General features: G+C 37.6%; 1 protein-coding gene across 3 annotated transcripts in view; it reads right to left on the bottom strand.

The window, feature by feature from the left end:
* Positions 1-23,470, bottom strand: part of RNGTT (RNA guanylyltransferase and 5'-phosphatase) — a 194,754-nt gene that overhangs the window by 51,870 nt on the left and 119,414 nt on the right. For all 3 annotated transcript variants that reach the window (XM_087777260.1, XM_087777261.1, XM_087777259.1), the window contains exon 13: positions 11,146-11,246. In XM_087777260.1, the coding sequence (XP_087633386.1) occupies positions 11,146-11,246 (101 nt within the window). The remainder of the gene's footprint in view (positions 1-11,145; positions 11,247-23,470) is intronic.

The raw sequence follows: 23,470 nt of genomic DNA, 5'->3' as shown, positions 1-23,470 counted from the left end.
CCTCCCCTGGAGCAACTTGAGGCTGTTTCCTCTCGTCCTATCGCCTGTTACTAGGGAGAAGAGACCGACCCCCACCTCGCTACAACCTCCTTTCAGGTAGTCGTAGACAGCGATAAGGTCTCCCCTCAGCCTCCTCTTCTCCAGGCTAAACAACCCCAGCTCCCTCAGCCGCTCCTCATAAGACTTGAGCTCTAGACCCTTCACCAACTTCATTGCCCTTCTCTGGACATGCTCCAGCACCTCGATGTCCTTCTTGTAGTGAGGGGCTCAAAACTGAACACAGTACTCGAGGTGCGGCCTCACCAATGCTGAGTACAGGGGCACTATCACCTCCCTGGTCCTGCTGGCCACACTATTCCTGATACAAGCCAGGATGCCATTGGCCCTCTTGGCCACCTGGGCACACTGCTGGCTCATGTTCAGGCGGCTGTCAACCAACACCCCCAGGTCCTTTTCTACCAGGCAGCTCTCCAGCCACTCCTCCCCCAGCCTGTAGCGTTGCATGGGGTCGTTGTGACCCAAGTGCAGGACCTGGCACTGAGCCTTGTTGAATCTCATACAGTTGGCCCCAGCCCAACGACCCAGCCTGTCCAGGTCCCTCTGCAGGGCCTTCGTATCCTCCAGCAGATCGACACTTCCATCCAACTTGGTGTCATCTGCAAACTTACTGAGGGTGCACTAACATGTCCTTCTTGTAGTGAGGGGCCCAAAACTGAACACAGTACTCGAGGTGCGGCCTCACCAGTGCCGAGTACAGGGCGACGATCACTTCCCTGGTCCTGCTGGCCACACTATTCCTGATACAAGCCAGGATGCCATTGGCCTTCTTGGCCACCTGGGCACGTTGCTGGCTCCTATTCAGCCGGCTGTCAACCAGCACCCTCAGGTCCTTTTCTGCCAGGCAGCTCTCCAGCCACTCCTCCCCCAGCCTGTAGCGTTGCATGGGGTTGTTGTGACCCAAATGCAGGACCCGGCACTGAGCCTTGTTGAATCTCAGAAGTCGAGAATGTCCAGTTAAGAAATATACTTATATGAAAAGAGCTGAGAATTGGAAATAGCAACATCACATTCAATAAAATGGATAATCTTTAAAACTAAGAATATGACAAAAGGAGGATAGGGTTACCACATGTAAACATGAGGAGGAAAAGAGAAGAGTTTTGTTTTGATTCATAACAGCCAAGGGAATTATTGTCATTTTTTGTTTCTGTTTTTAATTTTACAACATAAAGCAGCAGCTGTCACCTGTGTGTGTATACGTACACACATATGCACATAGGTATATATATTTATAAATAAAAAAATCTGATTCATTTCATATGAAGCTGAAGCAGCTTATAACCTTGGAAAACTGGGTTTCAAAGTTAAAATAAAGCCTTATTTCTCACATATACATGATGCTAAAAATAAAGTAGGTCCTGTGAATGAACATATCTTCCATGTGTTTAAGATAAAAGCCTTGAAGTTGATTTCAGAACAGAATTCCGTGTAAAACCATGTTTGTACTTCACGCTCACTTGTAAGACTGCTTTGTAAAAACGAAGCAAGTGTAAAAAGTGTATGAAAATAAAGAATTTTGGTGTTTTTAAGGTCCTCTAGTAGGATGACATGCTTACATCTGTTGTCATATGGAACCAAATCTCTACTGAAAACTATTAAAGACTTTTTACAAAGCACTAGATATACCCTGTCAAAGTGCAGTATGCACACAAGCTCCATACCCAGTAGTACTTTTCCCTATTGCTTAAGTAAGTTACAACATGGATTCATCATTACCATTGACTCATCAGGCCTTGATTATGCAAACTGGTCTCCCACAGACGGATATATGCACCTATAGCCTCACTGATTTTAATGTGTTTCTACAATAGGATAAGCATCTTTTCCCAGAAAAAAAACCTAGAAACTGGGTGTTAGCCAAAAAGATGGCAAGTGTGAATTACCAAGCCTATGGCAGATCTTAAGTCATTAAAGTAACAGCTATTAAAAATCCAATTTATTTTCTCAGAATGCAAATGTCCCTTAAAATGCTAATTTAAAAAAAAAAAAACTCATCTCATATATAAATATATATATTTTTTTTAAATCATTCATCACAACTTGAATACCTACAAAACCAGAGATACTGGATAATTATTCCAAAAAATAATTATGTAGCTTTCTTTTCTAATGTCTCTGAGGTTGTAAGATAAGTGCACGTACCAAGAGTTTCTCTTGGCTATTGAACAGGGAAGGTGAAACTGCTGATAATAGCCCAGTGTTTTAGAAGTCCACAGTTGCATGCATACCATATTGATAACACTGTCATGGCAGAAATGCAAACAACCTGCATCAGGGTCATTTATTTTGTTGACATGTTTTGCTGATTCCAAAGTACTTGTGAATTCAGGAAGACACAAAAAGCTGGGCTTCTAATTCCTAAACCAATATCAAAACATTCTGATGGTATCAAAGCAAACTGAATGGTACTCTTGGAGTTATGACTGTCATGAATTATTTTTATCTTTAATATATTCATTATTTAGCACTTATAGCTGTTCTTTTATGATTTGCGAGTTTGGTATTATCAGAAAATTAAATGTTCAGAGTTAAGACCGATGAAGAGTACAAAACACGTACAATATCTTTGGCTGTCCAGTCTGTTTGTTCTACTCTACCATGGTGATAATTTTTTCCCCTCTTAGTTTGTTTTATTCTTCTTTGAAATACACCACAGTATGCAAGGCAGTCATCTGAGCTGAGGTTTTCTTCATTAAATACATGTTTCTTTAATTCCAAACACCATGGAAAAATACTTAGCATTCAGATCTCTAATTATTCTACACTAATGCTCTTTTCCAAACACAGTTTTAAATGTACCAATCTGTAAGCTCAAGAAAACAGACAATAAAAATCTCATTAAGCAACAAACTAAAAAAACCTCAAACAACTGAATATTAATTCACACTGTAGGCAACTAATGCAGGAAAAAATATTCTGAATTAAGGTATCATTTAAGGCATACTCGCAAAATCTAGCAAATACTCCTTCTCTGGAAGAGACCAAATAGTTACTACATGCAAAAATGCATTTCAAAGAAGCTCATATCAATTTATAAAATCCATTAAAAACACTTTGTACAGGATGTTCAAAAATCCTCTCTAGTAACTCCTATAATTTAAAAAGCTAATTTATATTGGTGCAAAAGAAAAATATGTTCAGAACTGAATTTCGGGAAGTCTGAGAGCAGTATATCTATTATTCAAGCTATAGGAAGATGAACATTTTCCCTATTTAAATTAGACAGTTTTTAAATTATGCATCTGGTAAACCTTTACAGCATATAAGAAAGAACAATGTCAAATTCCTCTTTATTGTTATTTTGTCTCTAAAAGGACAATCCCACAATTTGTAAATTAAATGTAGGTACAGTAAGTATTCTGAAAAATCTGTATATACAGTAAAGAAAGCATGAAGAAAGAAAACCAAAAATGTTTTAAAATATTTAGTTAATTAAATGTCTAACAGTTCCATATTATTTGCAAAATATTTAACATCTGATCTGCAGGTAATCATAGAATAACTCTGATCGGAAAGGACCTTTACATGTCATCTGCCTCATGCTCACAACAGGGTCAGCTTCCAAGTTACATCAGGTTGCTCACAGCCATATCCAGTCAACTTCTGAATATCTCCAAAGATGGAGACCCTACAACTTGCCAGACTAATGCAGTGTTTGACCCTTCTGACACACCTTCCCCTCCTGTCCTACAGTTTGTGTCCTTTGCTTTTCATTCTTTCAACACACATCTCTGAGCGGCCTGGCTCCATCTTCTCTATAACCTGCTGTTAGGGAGTAAAACAGCAATAAAGTATTACACAGCCTTCTCTTCCTTGGCCTGAACAAACCCAGTTCTCTCAGCCTCTCTTTGTGTATGATGTTCTCCAATCCCCTCGCTGTCTTGGTGGCCCTCCACTGGACTTGCTCCAGTGCATCAATGTCTTTCTCATACTGGGGAGCCCAAAACTAGACACAGCACTCCAGATGCAGTCTCACAAATGCTGAATAGAGGTGAAAAATCATCCCCTCCACCTGCAGCCCAGTTATCAGCTGGCCATCTTTGCCACAAGGGCTAACTGCTGCCCCAGTTTCAAAGCTTTACCCTCCAGTACCCTGAGGTCCAGTTTGCTTAAGTAGTCCCTAACTTGAACTTCCTCACCTGTTGGTAGTAATTTATTTCCCTGCGCTCTGCCATGAGTTTCAGGGACCTCAAAGACCTGAGAGTAGACCTTGCCAGTCAAGACCAAAGCAACGGTGGCACTGTGTACCTCACCTTTCCTTGTATCTTTTCTCACTACATCTCCTGTTGTATCAGCAGCACACCATTTTCTTTAGTTTTCCTTTTGTTACCAAGGTACCTACCGAAGTCCTTCACTTCAACTCCAGCTGAGTTTTGTCTTTCCTAATTCCCTCCCTCTACACCCAAACACTGTTTTTATGGCCTCCACAGAAGCCTGTCCCTGTTTACATCTTCCATACACTTCATTGTTTGGGTGAGTTGACCCAGGAATTCCCCATTCAAGCAAGTTGTACCTGCTTGTCTAACTGCACACTGGAAAAGTATGTCCTTGTGTATTTTGAGGAGGCTGTCCTTTAAGATCAACCAGCTCTCCTGGGCCTCTCTGTGCTTTAGGGGACCTGCCATGGGATACTACCTACCTGTTCCTTGAAAAAGCCAAAGCCAGCTTTCCTGAAGCCCAAGATCAGTTCTCCACTGCCTGCTTCTCTCACTCCTCTCTCAGATTCTACCACCTTAGAGTTGTTTAGCTGTTAGGAATGGCATCAGCCTTCAATTTCCATATTCACAAGTAGCAAGAAAACTAAGCTACATGGCCAAATCAGAATAAAATATCTATCCAAATGTAAAATAGGACAGAGAAGTGCATGCGAGATAAGAAAATTTGAGAGGCATATGTTATTTGGGAGCTTTTCTTGATCTTGCTTACAGATAGAAATGGATCTTTAACAGAGTGGATAATCGTTATGATAGCTGACATGAGCAATTGGAAAGGCTGCTTTAAGGCGGCAGCTAGTTCAAGAAAAAGGGACAGGGTCTATAAAACATACAAGGCTACATTTACATTCCATTTTGCAAGCATATAGATAATTTTAGGATGATAGGAGGCAAAGCTTTTAAAAATCTGGAGAAATGAGTAGCTAAAGTAGAATAATTATCTGACAGATGGAGATTGCCCAAGGCTGCCACTTGAACATATAAAAAGATGAGGCTGAGTTCATTTTTGAAAACCAACATCAGAAATTCCAAGAGCATCCTGAACATTAGTTGTGGAAGGTACAACATTATGTTCAGTGTATCAGAGTATGAATAGAGGTTAGATTCAAAGCCTTACTTTGAAAATAGTTTTTAAAAACTGAAGTGTTACGAAAAGATTTTAAATATCCTTACACAAGCAATATTGCATAAATGCTTACAGCACAGTACCTAGGTAAAATGTCTACCTACTAGTTTCCATCGCAACGCCAATGGTGGCAGTTGTGCATGCACATTTCTACCATGGTAATATTTGTTTCCCCTTCCCGTGCCACCACACTGTTCTTTCTACACATAGATTCCTCTTTCGACCAGTTTGCACAACCCTGCCCCTACATTTCTTCAGAACTAGTAAGACCTACTGTGGTAACAGTTGAATGCTTGGAGGTAACAGCTAAACAAATTACTCCTTTACTTTCATTTGCAACTCTTACATTCCATAAAAAGTAAGCGACCTCAAAGCACACGCTTCCTTTAACAACAGTACAGCCATAAATGCAGCTAATATATTCAAACCTGCACTCCTCCTGCTGTCATCCCAACACTGTGCATCTTTGCATCTATTTGCAACATCTTGTCCTTATTTGTTCCATAATTGCTGCCCGACATCATCTGCATTCTGCCTCATAACTCCACTGTACTCAACAGCAATGCAGCCCCAATCTTGACTGCGATCTTTGGAGGCTAGAGGAATATGGGATTATTATTTTTATCACCAGGGTACTATTTGTAAAGCTCCCTTTCTGTGATGGATGGCACATGTAAGAACAAGTTTGTGCTCTTTGATAAGGGGCATTCTGCAAACGGGTGAGAAGGCAAAGAGCTCACAGCCCAAACCAACAATTTATGAATCACATAAAGGGGGGAATGGAAAGAGAGGAGGGAGCAACAAAACACGGGCCAAACAAACTATCATGTCAGTTCTGCAGATCTTAGCTGATTCAATTAACTTTCCTGGTTTTTCAGCCAGTTACCAATTTTTTTTCAAAGCAGAAGAGCAAGGAAGACCAGCTTATACAATGGATAAGCCACTCTGTGACAGACAACATAGCTATAGGAGAGCAAATCAAGAACATCATGGTTATTTTGAACCAGTTGCAGCTTCTTCCCCTCACTCCCCGCACCCTTCAGAAGCTCTTTCTAATTTACAGAAGAAAAAGGACAACATCACATCTAACAGAAGGAAAATATTCACTTGCCTGTAGTCATGATATCTATATCTGGTTGTTGATTTGTAATTACCAATATATCCAAGACTTTAAGCTTCTGCTGTCAAGATTTGAAGTCCCCCGCTGTCCTCAAATGTGTTGTACTTTATCTCCCATTTTTTATTACTTGACAATGCCCAAGCTAAATAGAACTTTGCCTAAACACTGTTTGGTTTTTTTCCCCCCATGTGGTCTGCTTAATCATGGATATAATAAAAAAAACCAATACAGACGTGCTACTAACAAAGAGTTCATGTCTACTTCAGATTACTAACTTTTTTTAAAGAAACAAGCCATTATTACTATTTCTCTCTTAGAAGATCAGTAAAATTCTTTATTCTTTCCAATACTTCAAGGATCTATATAAAATGTATATTATTCTGTGATTTGAAATGGTATCGAATTGACCCAGTAAGATATTAATTTAAAGCCAATAAAACTAAAGCCTTGCTTGTAATTTGATTTTAGCGTGTCTGATTCAGATAAAATTAAGGGATTTGCACAGACTCATTAAAAAACTGTAAAAGGAAGCATGGACATTTATGAAATTCTGGTTTGGGAAGCTACCACAAATCTAGCACTATGCAGACATTTTCAGTTGATATTTGTGACATTTAAATAAGGTTCAGAGTTGGTTTGGGGGTTTTATTTTTTTAAGAAATATTCTTAGAGTCAGACATTATGGGAAAAAGCATCTCTACTGTTTAAAAACAGTATTCTCTAATATACTTGAGATATTGCACACAGCAATTAAATATCCTCCACATTCTCTTCTGATAAGGTCATTTCATTTGTAGGTCATTTGGAAATGCAGTTGATGTGCTTAAGTCCTTGTTATTTTATTTTCTATGAGTATCATCATAATTCAGGAAAAATACAAGGTACTGTTATATGATCAAAGGAGTCCACTTCACATTGCTGATGTGAGACCAATATCTTAATAAACCTGAAATGATAGAGAAGTGCTAGGAAGTGGGTCTACCCTTTTAAAGCACACGTAATGTGAGGGCTTTTCAGTTCAACTGCTGTGTTTCACCAGAGATAAACAACAAAGTACTTTCCTGTTTAGCTGATATAAGTTGTTGGTTGCTTTGGGTTTTTTTGTTTGTTTGGTTTTATTTTTTTAAATAAAAGCAACTGTATTGATGTGAGGAGAAGAGATTGTGAGAGAGCATAAGCTGGAATTCTTGCAAACACAATATAAAAAGAGTGAATCTAACCATCATCCTGATGCTTGGACAGGCTGGACTATGACAATACACAGGGGACAATTACCATGGCTCAGCTGATAAGCTGTAACTCACCAAGGTGCAATAATGCAATTTCTTTCAAATATATGCACTGAACAGGAGTGTCAGTATTAGGTCTCTGAGGCTACAGAAACCCTGCCTTTCTTTCGGATGCAGTAGTATCTTTTTTCTTTATGTTTATTCTTTGTTATGCAGTCTTCATCTTTATAGGGAAGCTTATTCTAAAAGTACTTCATAGATCATAAGCCCAATCCTTCTTTTTAATTCAATGGCAAAACTCCCTCCGATACCAACAGTTAAATAACTGAACCCTAGATAAAAACAACTGGTCATTCATCCGTAACTGAACTACATCTAGGGTGAAACACAGCAGCTATTTTGCAGTTAACATTACTATTGCAGACTGATCTATGGATGGAAATGCACAACTGAAAACACAGGGGAATTTTAGGTAGATGGAAAATAATCATACTGACTAAAATCTGGCAAACTCCCTAGAGGTAACTCCTTTATTCATACGAAAAGTGCACAAGATTGTTTACAATTGTTCAGGAGCTCAATTACATATGCTAGCCAAAAGACATGTCCAACAGCTGACAGTGCTCTAATCTCATGCTACTGAATAAATAATGCTCCTCTATGCTTTTTTCACTATTTAAGTGAACAGGGAACTATAAATACAAGGGCTGCATGGCTGGAGTTTTGCGATACAGGTTCAGCCTGTATCGCCACTGGCTAGGCTGTAAACCGTGATACAATCACACACACTTGTAGCACAGCTTTAGAAATGCCTGCATTTCAAGATTTAAAGATGAGGCTGTAAATCAGAACTTGGAAATTACAGAAAATCCCTGTTCTCATTGCTTCAAGCTGTCAAGTATTTGAGATCAATACTTTGACTTTGGCTCCTCATTTGTCAGTAAGAGATCAATACAAAGGCATACCTTCTATTTCCATAAATATTATTGCTTAACTGTACCAAAACAACACACAAATTCTATAACAGTACTTTAACCACATCTGCATTACTCTGCTGTTACATGCATGCAAGATTTCTTTTTGGATTACGGAAGAAGAAAACTTCTTTTACCTAAAAGGTTGAAATCAATATCAATGTCTGCTTTTAATCGCAGTGGGGTGGTGGGAGGCAGGAAGCCTAACGTGGCCATGTTAGAATTGCCAGCAGCAAGACATTCAGTTCATCAAAACAGAATTTTTAGTTCTATCACATATCAATCATTTTATTATGGTAGTGCTCAGAACTCAGGAACTGCCTTTTTACAGTCTAAAATTAAAGATGCTGCTTTTAAAAGTCTAGTCAACAACTTCAAAATCAGTATAATTCTGCTGTTTCCTCAAATGAGTTCAGATTTTACCAAGCGATAAATTGGGATACTCAAATTAACAACTGAAGCGGTTAAACCTGGCGTATTTCATTCATTGTTTGTGTTTAACTGGGCAGAAGCTACTGTTTCATAGGTCATTACTTAACATAAATACCTCTCTCCCAACAATGGCAAATTATTATTTTCCACCCAGTAGTACTTCATTAACTTTTCTTTTTCTTGGATGAATGCACTTATGTTACTAATAGCACTCAACTGTCATGTGAGATGAAGTAAAACATATCTGGAAGAATTGTACTTTATTTATCAAATATCAAATTTCTAGGATTATTTTTTTCTTATGCATGTGAGAGGAACATAAACATAAACGTATTTAAGTATTACAGCACTTACAGACTAATTCAGATAGTTATTTCCACAATATGAGCAATGCACTTATTTTCACATAGCTGGAATATGGTAGAACTTTCCTAAATCTTAGAAAGTGTTTCCAATTCCACGATGGATCCGCTGTTCTTTACTAACTTGCTACTAACTGCCCAACTTTTTAGAAATAGTTTTTTGCTGGCTCGTATTTTATAACCTTTTCATGTTCTGATCAAATAATCTACGAGGTAATATATTAAACATAACACATTAGCACTGACAGTTTTGTATTTGAAATCAGTGATAACTGACACGTTTTTATTTGAAATCAGTGATAGCTAATCAAGTGAATACTCCTTTTTTAATATGAAATGAAAAAATCTGTTACGATTTGCTTCTGAATCACAGGCTACTGCTGTATATTTATGAACTCTAGCAGAAGTCATAAGAATACCATAATAAAAATAATCTTCCTATCAAATAATGGGTAATTTCTTAATTTTTTTTTTTAACAGAAATCTTTTGTATTACACTGTTCTGTGACTTAAAAGCCAAACAAACATGAAGTCTTTGTAATGAGCTGATTCTCTGAAGTCAAACTTAAAATATTCCTGTATATTCTCTGAAATAGCTATGTTGTTACTGAGGACTCAGTATTGCATTTTCAAACACAAAAAGCTGAACAGATAATTCTGACCTCATGAAATGCTCAGAATTTAGCAGCTGAGTACATTTTGCAGAATAAAAACCATATCCTTAAGATACTCTCTATTAACCAAATATATTCATTAACATGAAATGCAAATGTCTAAAAGTTAGATGTGCCATTATTAGCACTCTGGAATATGTAAGCAATATATGAATTAATCGTTTAATCGTATTAAGTTGCCTGTGGCACCAAGAAAAAGAAAAGCTAAATGTCAGTATTTCAAACTGTCAGTTGAAATGAGTCCCAGATGTTAAAACATTAACAAACCGAAAAATCAATTAACTTCGTTTTAAACAAAATCTTTTCCAAGGCAAGCTTTAATCTAGTGACTCAATCTTCCTCATCCCCTCCCTGGCACAACTGAACATGGCAATTGCCCCTATTTAATATGTTCAGTGACTGAACTAAGCAAATAATACATAGAACTGATGTGATGTAAAGATTTACATGCCTTCTGCCATTAGAACTCACTGTTTTTGATTAAAATTTTAATGGTTTTAAAGACAATAGCAAAGAATACCTATTGAATAAAAATGTCAAGTTTTGTTTTTCTCTAAGAAAACCAGTGCTGTTTGTCATTGTGCAAAATTCTACAATGGAAGAAAGCTTAGGTTGTTATTACTTTGCATAAACCCAATGGAAACAGTTATTTTATATAAGAACTTAAGCAAATAAAGCCTGCCTACTTTCTAAAAACATAAAGGGGTAGTGCCAAATCCAAACTTTATTTTATTAAACTTAATTTAAGAATGAGTAAATTTACATAACAAAAATCTGCCATTGTTTTCAGTACAACACTGATTACAACAGTTGCCTATATTTTCAATGAACAAATTATACAGAATATAGAAAGGCTTAGCCCCAGGAAGTATCAAGAAATATCAGAGGAGAGATTAACTGCTAAGGGACATTCACAGGAGTGTTATACATTTAAAAAGGGAAGAGATTACCTACCCCTCTCCACCAATTCTTGTTATCTTTAGACGAAAATCAACAGAGTTCAGGCTGGGTGGCTTCCATTTCAAAATATCATCACATCGACCAGGCTTGTATTTCTGAAGCAAATTAAAAAGCAGTTTAATTATGCTTATTGGTTTTCACTGGTTTTAAAAGTAACAATTCAGCATTTCAGACTATATTAGCTGTCTCTAATGAATTACAATACTTAGTCACTGAAACAATGAATTCCATTACCACGAAGGTAGTTGTGCTTCACTACTTTATTTGCTGCTCCCTTTTAAAGCTGCTTAGCACTGCAGCCAAGCCATTGCATATAATAAAAGGCTGAGAAAGGAAATAAAAATTAGCATACTTCATTATCTCTCTCTGGCTAATGGAAAATTTCAAGAAAGAAAATAAGACAGTACAGAAACAAATGAAAACACTGATAGGATATACATAAAAGATACATTTAAAATAACTTCAACATTTTTGAACAATTTTATGAACGATATTTTTGTTATCCATGCTGTTGGCTGACACAACATAAAAAAGCCAGCAGTCACCATACTGCCAACTAGCAGAAAGGCCCATCAGAAGCATGTTCTTCGATACTAAAGGAATTTAAGTTATGTAGAGATTAAAGAACATCATGACATACAGGAACATAAATAAGGGAACGTCTGTTGCTTAAGAGAAAGGGTACACACTCAAACCAAAAGTTGCAAGGAGCAATCTTCTCTTAAATTAGAGCTTTGGTTTCTCATGGTCTCTTCTATCATCCACTTTGGTTCACTAAGCTGACATTTTGTTTATCCTCAGCTAATAGTGAGAGCTAAACTGCTAATCCTTTCCTTACTAGAATATCGTTCATGGCAATGGAGAAAATCAGAATTAACATGAAAAGGGCGAAAGTAAAAGAATAATTTGGAGATGCAGAGAATAAGAATTTTTAGTTGTTAGATTAATCCACAATGAGAAGATTTATGCAATTTTACCATAAAAAACCCCAAGAATGTCCAGTGTCTTTGGTAACACAGCAATCGCTAGCATCACATTGCACCCGTCCCTTGTTAAATATTCGCAAAATGCAAAATTTACTGATAATAAACCTAACAGTTCTAGATATAGAGGGACAAAAGCAGATGAAGAATTTTCTGTTTTCTGGCCTAAGAATGGAAAGCTATTCTTTCCAAAATAAACGCAGCTTAACTTGCTTATCATTTCTTGATGACAACATGGTGTGCGACTTTTGGTAGACGGTAAGTAAAGGCAAGCTTCACATAATTGAAAACCAAATCAGCTCCAAACATTTTTAGCCATAGTTCTGCTACACATGACAAAAACACCCTACTAAAAGCTTCTTCTGGAATTTGAATGTGGCTGGCTAGAGTGCATTATGTCTTAGTTTTTTATCACGGCCCTTAGATGGTTTGAGAGCAATGGCTTCAGGCATTCTGTTCTGGTTCCCGTTCAGGGCATTATAAACTCATCCAAACATCAGTATTAGAGTCACCTGCCCAACTTACTATTCTAATCATGCATGGCTCTGCACTGAATTTCTCCACAATCCTCTCCTCAACATCTGAATAAAATGTAAATGATTTATCCTTGTCCTTAGGACAACATACAGTGGCTGCTTCTGACACCTTTTATCTATCCCTGCTCCCCTTCCACATCTTTTATTTTATTCCTTCTCAGCTATCTTCTAGTTGAAAACTGTCCATTGGAAAGCAGCTTTCTTCAATGGTCCCTCACATCTGGAACTCTTGCCAAACCAAACATCCTTGTTTCACTCAAAGCAAAAAACTAGTAAGATACGGTGTGACAGTAAAGTTATGAAAGTATGTTTCTTTCTTTCTTTCTTCTCTTCCCATCCTATTTCACTTCATATGATTCCTGTGCTGTAACATCAAGAGATATTTGAAGAAAGTTGATTGCCTGTACAACTTTCTAAAATGGGATTTAGAAATGTACTGTTTAAGCAATTTACAAAAACCAGAAAAATCTTTCAGTGGTAAAGAAATATTCCTTTAGTTGCCACCATCCTGCCACTCCCCCCCTCATTTCTCTGGCTCTTTTCCATTTGCCAAAAATAATCTTAAAATTCCAATGATCTCATCTTTAAATTCTTATAGTAATGAACTTTATCTTGCTCCTCAGTTCTTTCCTCTACTTTCCCAAACTAAAAATCTGCTATCATGCAGTATGGTGTTAAAAAACATTTAAGGACTCATGCCATACATACTAACTGATATTAAATAGATAAAACAGAATATACAAAATACGGTGCTCAGTAAAGCATTTAAGCTTTTCAGATAATCATTTTTAAATATAATTTTTTACATACAGATTATGTATTTAAATATATTTTGAAATATTTACAATCAATTTTACAGAAAGTATTTATTATTTTAGTATATATTTAATTGGTTGGTTGTGTGCATTGAACGTGAGAATTACTATACAGGTAGATGGCACTGAAATTTCTTTTTCAGTTAACTTTTCTTGCCATTTTCTTGTACTTATACCTGATATAGAGAGAATATGAAATTAAATTCTATATAACTTTTATTAATAAAAAATATGACAAAATACAGTGTTTGCAAAGACATTATTTGTTGCTCTGTCTCATCTGCAAGTGTCTAATTTGGCCAAAGACAATTACTACTACTAGGTATTTACTACTAAGTTCAAAGAAGAACTATGAGGAACACTTCCATTTGTGACAAATTTCTCCACAGACAGTGAAAATTTTATTTATGAAACGACTGCTACAGCAGGTATGAAGGAACACAGGGTAGAGCTGATCAGCTGAAGTTGCTGGAACAGGTGTGGATTTTGCTGTATGGAACAGAAGATTCATCTTAATGGTTGCTCTTTGGTCTTTTAGCACGACTGAGGTCTTCAAACATTCCATAAAAGTGACATTTGTCAACCATACATAAACCCTAAAATCTTGTATTAAGCCTCTGTGTGGCATGACTTCTAATTTATTGACTTATTATTAATCTTCCAAGCAAGATTACTGGAGTGTTTACAATGATGGATTTATTAACATACACTCAAGTAATCAACTTCTTTTTAAGCAGTAGGTCGTATTTTTGAGACCTTATGAGCTACTAAGACTAGACCCAGTCTAACTGACTTTAGAAAACAATCTCAGCTGGTTTAATATATGGTTCCAAACCATCCTTTTACACATCATTCCTTTAAACAGAAGATAAAGAGAGACTAACAGTCTTCAAGACAGGAAATTTTCTGTTTTGTACAGAAATACCAGTCTCAATCAAAAAACACCTTCTATTTTGTGTCCAAAAGGTAAATTTGGACTGCTTCTGCATTCACGTGTACGAAATACTTCCTCCCAACCATAAAGAGGAGCCTTACTTTCTGGAGGAACAGATAACAGGATTGAAACATACCCCATCTTCAAAACTAAAGACCAAGATTTCTTCTGAGCAATGTGAGAAAATTTGAAGGCCTTTAAGGGAGCACCAAAGGCTTCTTTCAGGATTGCAGACTCTGTCCTATTTCTATTTACTTCTGCCTGGAGCATAAACCCTGAAAACACTAGACAGTCCTTTAGGAAATGAATTCTTATTGACACAAAAAGAATGAACCAACCTCTCTGAGTCACGGCACTGAAATCCTGAGGAAGAGCTGCATCCGATCTATATAGCAACCTAAGAATGGCCTCACTAGAGCTCTAGCATCCTGACTCTGCCAACAGCATGTGCTCAGGGAAGGTGAAAAACAGGGCAATCATATATGATATCTTCATACTACTACTCCAAGAGACTATCCATTTTCAAGCTCAGACTTCTTGACGTGGATGTGATCCAAATGTGATTCCTACATAGTGATTTTCAGTTTCCCCTGCACGAGCTCATCTAGCTCCGCAGTAAGACCATGTAAACCTCTACCAGCTGTAAAAGCCCACAGCACAATGTTTCATGCACAGCCCAACTACATTCCCAGAAAAACCACCACCTTTTGTTTATTTTGAACCAGCTTTTGTTGGTTTCAAGGTCTTGCACTCCTTAGGGCTCATATTAAGAGAGATGCTGAAAAATCAAACCTCGTTGCTTCTATGCTACTCATAGTTTCATATGCTTCTATATGCATGGAAATACACTCAGTTCAGAGGCTATCATTTTACATGTACAGTTACAAATTTTTTCTCCATGTACATTACTCTACATTTATCTACATAGAAGTTTATGTGCTGTTTTATCGCTCAGCCACCCAATCTTGCAAGGGCTTACTTAATTCTCCACATTTAGCACCAGCCCTCGCTGAGCCCACAAGAAAACATCACTTTACAGTTCATTCTGTTTTCCAACTTGCTTATGAGCAGTACAGGTGACCCCCCTCCCTGGTGAGGATTCCTATCCCTTGACTCCTACTTTCTAACTAATTACTTATCTGTGCAAGAACCTCTTCTTTGAAGTCTCACATCTGCTTTAGTTTCTTCAAGAGTTTTTTGTTAAAAACTTTGACAGAGGCTTTCTGGAAGTCTTAGCAGGGAATACCATATGATCCTACTCAAATGATTTTTGATCTCTTGGTTGGAGAGGCATAACCTTCCTTTCAAAAAGGCATGTAATTTTCCCCAACTATATCATGTTTACCCAAGTATGAACTACTGTATTCCTTATTATAGTTTCTATTCCTTTGTCCAGTACAGATATCAAGCTTACAGGCCTTACTTCTTCCCTGATCTTCTATGACACCTGCCCCCACCCTCAGTTTTTTTTTAATTGGCATTGTATTTTCTACCCTCACATGCTTAGACACCAATGTATATATTCCATGTAGGATCTACTATAGGATTTTTTCAAACTCTTTTTCCAAGACTGACAAGTTACACCCTCCTAAAAGTCAATAAGAAACCAACTTCACAACAGACAGGAACAACTATTCCAAGATCAGTAATGAAAAGCAATGTTTTGACAGGATATATCTGCATACCTGTAATTGCACTGCTGGATCCACGAATTTGACTCAACTTTAATTATAAAGTTAATTGGCTGGCTTGCTTGAAGGGGAGTGGGGGAGGATTTGTTCTTTAAGATGGAGTTATCTTTCTTGCCTTTACCTCTAGAACCAGCACAGTGTGAAACAAGCCTCAGCTACACTTTCTGTTCTATTAATAAAAAAATTGAGGAAAAATTCTCTCTACCACACTTCAGCTTAGCCAAAGAGATCTTGCCTAGAAAGCAATGGCAATAAAAATACTTTTGACTATTACACTTAGTTTTGACCATTGTCAAATAATACCGTTCTCACTTCACAGCAGATTTGTTAACACTGAGCACCTGGTGAAGGTAACAGATAATTTACCCCTATCTTTCCGAAACAGTTACAAAGGTTAAGGTAAGCAATCGGACTTCAAAGCTCATATCAAGAACAAGTTATACAGCCCCCAGACTTCCGTTACCACGAAAGACAGAAACTCACAGAAATTTAGCTTAAAATGAGAATTCAAACAAAGGCCACGTTAATAATCCCTGAGACAGAGATTAACTTTTGTAACAGGTGAGTCCATACACATGGTTAACAGCAGTAGTAAGTTCTTGAGTTTGAATGCTAAGTGCTAAATAAACTTTTTTAAACAGGAGCTGGAGCCAAACAAGAATTCTGCTTGTTAAGTATGTGAAAACTTCACCTTAGATGAATCACTGCATACTGCAGACCTGTTCTGCCTGAAGTTATTCTATATTCTAATTCCAAAACAAAATGTGAAGCAATCTGTCTGAGATCAAACTACTCCCTAGCATTTTAAATATAGCATTCATAGCAATGATATCCTCACCACCACCCCCCAACAAATATGCATGTACATGACTACTTCTGAAATATATCAGGTCCCATACCATCTCAAATACAAAGTTCATGCTTCAGTCTGAAACCTTTCAGCCTAGTCTAACCACAGAAATTAGAACTCCACACCAAAAATGTACATTGACAAATCAGAAACTATCACAAATAGCTTTAAAGGATTGGACTAGATGACCTCCTGAAGTCCCTTCCAACCTAAATTATTCTACAAAGCTGTAATCTCTCTTGGGATGCTTGTTCTTTTAGCAGCCATATTGAGTGCATTTACACTAGCATTTTAGTTTGCAAAAGCAAACCCCCAACACCCTGGGATGCAGAATCATCACTGAAGACAGCTCAAGAGAAAGCACATCCTCTGGCATCCCTCTTAGGCTGCTGAATCTCATTGATTCCTAAGCTCATATTCAATTCCTGTCCTGGTTTTGGCTGGGATAGAGATAATTTTATTCCTAGTAGCTGGTATAGTGCTGTGTTTTGGATTTAGGATGAGAATAATGTAGATAACACACTGATGTTTTAGTTGTTGCTAAGCAGTGCTTAGACTGGTGAAGGACTTCTCAGCTTCCCATGCTCTGCCCGGTGCACAAGAAGCTGGGAGGGGGCACAGCCAGGACAGCTGACCCAGACTGGCCAAAGGGCTATCCCATACCATATGGCGTCATGCTCAGTATATAAACTAGGGAAAAGCTGGCTGGAGGGCCGCTGCTCAGGGACTGGCTGGGCATTGGTTGGTGGATGGCAAGCAATTGCATCATGCATCGCTTGCTTTGTATATTCTGTTGTTATTATTTTTACTATTATTATTATTACTACTACTATTACTATTTTATTTTATTTCAATTATTAAACTGTTCTTATCTCAACCCACGAGTTTTCTCACTTTTACTCTTCCGATTCTCTCCCCCATCCCACTGGGGTTAAACCAGGACAACTCCATAGGCTCAACTGGGTCCACTCAAGCCACAGGGAAGGTTTTATTGTTAGACCCTGATGGGCCATTTTAGCACTGCAGGGCAAACCGATGGGTTGCTGGTCATGTTGAACCCCAATCCCCTGCCCTGCCCCAAAAGTACGAAGTCTAGTTGCCTCTTCCTCCACAGTTGCCCATAGAGGGGGCAACTCTTTTTTTCCTCTCCTTACAGGGCAAAAAAAAGGCTGGCCCTCAGAGAACAAAGTTCTGTTATCTGAACTTTTGCTGACACATTTCTTGTTAGTTGCAGATATTCCTCCCACACAGGTTTTGGTTTTGCCTAAAGCCATGTGTCTTCTCAGCATTTGCATTCAATGGGCGGCTCAGCAGAAAGCTGAAAGCCTGAGCAATGGGGATGTTAGCGGCCCATAATGAGGATGAAGTTTCACTCCAAACAGCTGCTTTCACATGGGATAGACTTTGCTGCTTAGTATTTTGTAGGCGGAAGAGTGGGGTTAGTTTCTGGGACTGTGTTCTGGGCAGGCAGTCTGGGCTGTGGGGTGTTGTTGACTCACCAAGACAACACCCACCTGGAAGACTGAGTAACTTCAGCTGGAAGTCTAGACAAAACAAATGGCTTGTTTCTCCTAGCGACTGAAAAGGAAGAGGTGGTAGGATGACCAAAAGAGAAGTTCGTGCCTCATCAAGAGGACAAAGAGAAGGTTTCCTTGACAAGGGTGCCTTACTATCCTACAAAGCCTTATCAGCCAGCTCTACCTCCCTAACCCTTATTAAATACCATCCTCCTGAAGCACAGCAGCAGCTAACACAGGCCACCTTAGATTTCCCTTCTTCCACATCTTCCCTCACTCCTTCTACCTCCAAATGACAGGAAGACAGCAAATAACCCAGGTCTTTCTTTTCTCCTAAAGGGCGTGGTGCTGCTACTTATCATCAGCTCTAATTTCCCCTAAGTCAACTGGTCAGACCTAGCCCTGCAAGGTATCCAGAGGGCAACTAAGCTGGCAGCTGTAGGCACACAACAACTGAGAAAGAAGGTTGAAAAAAGGGCACAGAAGGCCCAGCGAAGATTTGTTTGAATAACCATGCTTGCCCAAGAGGTACAGCAGGTTGGGAACCATTGGGGAGTGAGGGCAGATGGGGTATGAGGGGATGGGGTTAACCAAGACAGCTACTGGCAATCTACTGGAGTTCTTTCAAATCATCAAACATAATTTGCCATATTGCAAATGATATTAGCATTTAACTACACTGAATATGCAATAAATTGCAATTAAGTTGCCTCAAATATGAAATATAAATATTATATATAGATCTCTACATCTCTAATAATTTTAAATTTCAAAAAAGTTACCTTCCTATTTCATATTTTAACACCAAGAAGAAACTTCTGTCATCACATAAATGATATTCTGACATTTAGACAGACTTATTTACCAGGATGAAGACACTAAAAGCATGTTAAAAACATTCTAGAATGCTTCAGGTTCACAAACAGTAAGAAATATTTGTTCTGTTGTAAAATCCACCCATTGCCATTACCAATATTCTTCTGTGTTTTAATTAAACTGTTTGCAAGCAACTTTGTATTCAACATGATGCTAAAGCTTTCACTTGAAAGGAAAAAGTTAACCTAAAGCAAACCTATAATAACAGCAATCTGCTCCTCTTTCCCACTCAAAACAACGGTTAAATGTTTTCTCTGAAGAGCTTTACTTAATTCTTAGGCCTCTTAATATCCATAGGGCAGCTGCTGCTGTACCCAATCTAATAGTTTGCATTCAGCTGTGTAAATATAAAGACAGAATGATTACCCAAAATGTGCTTTTAGTTTCTTGCACTACAGACCCTGGATCATTTTAAAGAACAAAAAGTATCGATTATAATCAATCATTTCAGGCTAGACCTTACAGAGAGATGAACCAAAGAAACAGAAGTTGCTAACACTGTTGACAAAGATTATGCGAATAAGTCACATCAATGGATCAAGAAACCACAACATGAAAGGCAACCATTGACTCAATTGCATATTCACAGATTTTTAAGACTAGAAACCATTACTGGGCTCATTGAGTCAGCTCTGTTGCATACAGGACAGAGAAACTCCAAGAAAAACGTTTATCTCAAGCTTATAATTCCTATCCAGACTACAATAATGTTTATATCAAGTTTATAAGTCCTATTCAAATTGCAGCACACCTTTATGAAAGATACCAAGTAATGAAGAAATCACAACATATATCTAGGGAGGTTACCATGGCCATTTATTACACTTGTCCTGAAAAATGTATGTTTATTTCTACACTGAATCTTGTTAATGCTTTAGTTTAGACTGAAGCCCAGCTCCCCATATAATTACTTCCCTTTTTTAAGATAAAATGACTGAGTCTCACTGCATGGGTAATTTTCCAGTTGGCTAATGTACACATCTTCAAAGTGTAATTTCACAAAACCCTTTAGAAGAGTAGGCAACAGAACTGAAATGACTATTCCAATATTCTTTTCACTGCTTATGTATACAGCGGTATACAAAAGAAAGTGTCTAAGTCCTTTGTATTCTTTTGCATTGCACTGAAAGGTGTTGATAACTAGCTGAAATAATTCTTTTCAGACTCATGCCTTTAGCTGGGACTTTTACACTTGCTCATTTTACATTTGACTGTATTCAAGCACAATCATAAGACCAAATGATCCAGGTTAGCTTACATGACCGATTTTTTTGGAAAATAGAGAAGTTTGCTGAAAAAGTTAGAAACAGTAACAACATGACCATAAACACATACACACAAAAAAAATCCAAACCCTATCATTAAACCCTTCATTGTAACATACTTCTTTATCTGTCACAAAAAAAAAAGGAAGGAAAAAACCCTCAAACTATGTTGTACACTCAAACTATGTCATACACTATGGCATTTATGGTGTTTGGTGGTGATCACTGGTGATCAGTGAATCAGCTTCAGAGATTATCCACAATACACACAGGAAAAGCTACTTTGCACGTTGATGATCTAGGAGACAGCAGAGGACGAGGTCCAAGAGTAAAAGCCCCCAGGTTCAAATGACGGGGTGCGTGATTACAAAGATTGATGCACAGAAAAAAATTACTAAATTAATCCATTGATTTGGAGCGGACAATGGAAAAACACCAGGACAACACTATCTACTAAGACCAACTATTATCAGACAGTAAGAGGAAAACACTATTGTTTGCTCTTATATGAAACCATCATGTTTGGTTGTTATTTAAAATACGTCAGAGCTGGCCAAACTGATTATCTATCACACACAAAAATCTTTATAGAGGTTGAGATCTGCCAAATACATTCCACACACCTCAGAGTCTGAAAGTGAACTCTAACAACTGGGGTCTGAGCATTCAAAGGGTCCCTGGGCATCCCACAGACACTGGCCACGCTAGTTTTCACCTGGCTCCATTCTTTACATAGCTAGAAATAACCATCAGTGTCCCTGTTGTCATTGCTGTCCTGTCCCACCCCCACCCAGCACCCCCTTCCTAGGACAACCATCGTACTGTTCACAAAGCACACTTGGCCATCCCTTCTGTGCATCCGAAGGATCTGAACCAGGTTCACAAAGAAACAGCTGAATCACAGAGAAAAAACACAGCCTCATTAAAATCAAGTTCTATACCATAATTCTATGACTCAGAAAATTTTATTTAGCGTTATAAAAGCCAATGGGACATAATTAAGGATCAGAACTTTTAAAATCATTTCCAATGAGAAACTTAATTGTGACTGCTCCCAAGAAAAAGCATTTTTCCCAAGAATAGTTTGGAGAAATTCAGTCATATTAACAAAATGTTTCATACCTGTTTACCCAGTTGAGACAACTTATTTAGATTTCTAGAATGCCTGTTATAAAAGAAATAAGTCATGTTTTTGACCACATAGGAAAAATTATTTATATGCGGGCCTTTCAAGCCTAAGAAACTGTATTAAGCAGTTGCCACCGAACTGAATGTTTAAGTGCTCGTTATTTCTGAAGGTTGAGAAACATACTCGGGTGCTTAAAATATGCATTTAGGAGCAGCGCAAAATGATTACAAGAAGGCAGTAAAACAATAAGATGCTAAAGCTAATAAACAATATTGATTGAACAAGTTTGGAGAGTCTGAAGAATTCAGAGGCATCTAAGAAATTTCTATCAATGAATGCAGTAGATGAAACCTTGATAAATACAGGTCAGCAAGGGAAAGATGTGTTACATTTAACTTGACTCCATATATTCCGCAAAGAAAAGGTGCTTTAATGAAATCTCTTCAATGGCACTCAGTGCCTCAAAGATGATTAGATCTCCTTTATTCTTTAGAAAAACAAATCAAATATACTCAGTACTGTTTTCTTTCCTGTAGATGTTTGACATAATTTCTGTATAACCTCTTGAAATTTTAAAGCAGACAGATTTTATAAATATGAATCAATTGCCCCTATATTTATAAAGGAACGGCAGGAAGATATGATTTGTAAGTACTCCTAAGAGTGATCAGGCTAGAAGAAACTCCTGGGTAAACACCAGTACTTTCCAAACACCTGTCATTTGTGAAAGGCGTTTTCATAGTTGAGTGAAAACAGAAGAATCTAAACACTGAACAGAAAATACATAAGAACACACAACGGCTGCAAAGTTTGTACCACTCCAAAACAAGATCCAAACACTTTCCAACTTCTTGCAAATGCTTTGTACACCTTGTGTCAAGTCCTTCACCCAGCACAACCTGTGTCTAACTATGGACAGATGGCCATGACACCCTGTCTAGAAGATGACGACAAAAAAAGCAAATTCCTCCCTTTAGTTAAAAGAGTTTTTTTGAAAAAGAAAATAATAAATGCTGCTTTTAATGCTTAGTGTTCTAAATTACTGATTCAAACCACCTGAACAATAAAAGAGCTGCAGTCATCACTAAACATCAGCTTTTTGCCTGGTTCAGTAATTTGATCAGAATACAGAGACACACTGATGTGCAATAAATATTTGATCAGCTTGGAAATAAGGTTGTTAATGAATTCCAAACATTATGCAATGTACTGCTGTCGCATCATAGAAAGCAAATCTGTAGACAATAACTTTTAAAGCTCATAAAAGATGGGGAAAAGACAGGTTCCTTGGCTAAGCTCAAATCATTTACTGTCCACAACTAAGCCAAAAGCATGATAGAGCCAACTCCCAATAACAAAGTTTTAAATAACTCATTACTTGACAGTGAAGACACCGTGCTGCTTTAACTCCATGTAGTCAAGCAGATTTATGTCAATTCTTCAGTTCCTCCACTTTAAAAAGCAAAATAAAGAAACATTAAAATTAACTTGTGTTCTAAGACACAATAACTTTAGTGCATTCCAGAATTTTTTCCTTTAGAGAGTTAAAAGACTAAGTAGGAATGATACTTTTTAATACATTAGCACTGGTTAGTCAGAAGTGGCAGTTTTTATTATGAGAATGCTACTGTACCACAATTTGTCTCTTATGAAAATGTGACTTGAAGCTATATGAAGTAGAAAGAAAACAGTTATAATCAAAATTACTTCTGAAATATTAAGC

This window comes from Nipponia nippon, unplaced genomic scaffold (genome assembly GCF_047370975.1).
Source record: "Nipponia nippon isolate SJK-2023a ecotype South Korea unplaced genomic scaffold, ASM4737097v1 scaffold_4, whole genome shotgun sequence".
In the NCBI taxonomy this organism is placed as follows: Eukaryota; Metazoa; Chordata; class Aves; order Pelecaniformes; family Threskiornithidae; genus Nipponia; species Nipponia nippon.
Note: the sequence above shows the minus strand (reverse complement) of the source record. Positions and strands in the feature narration are given on the sequence as shown.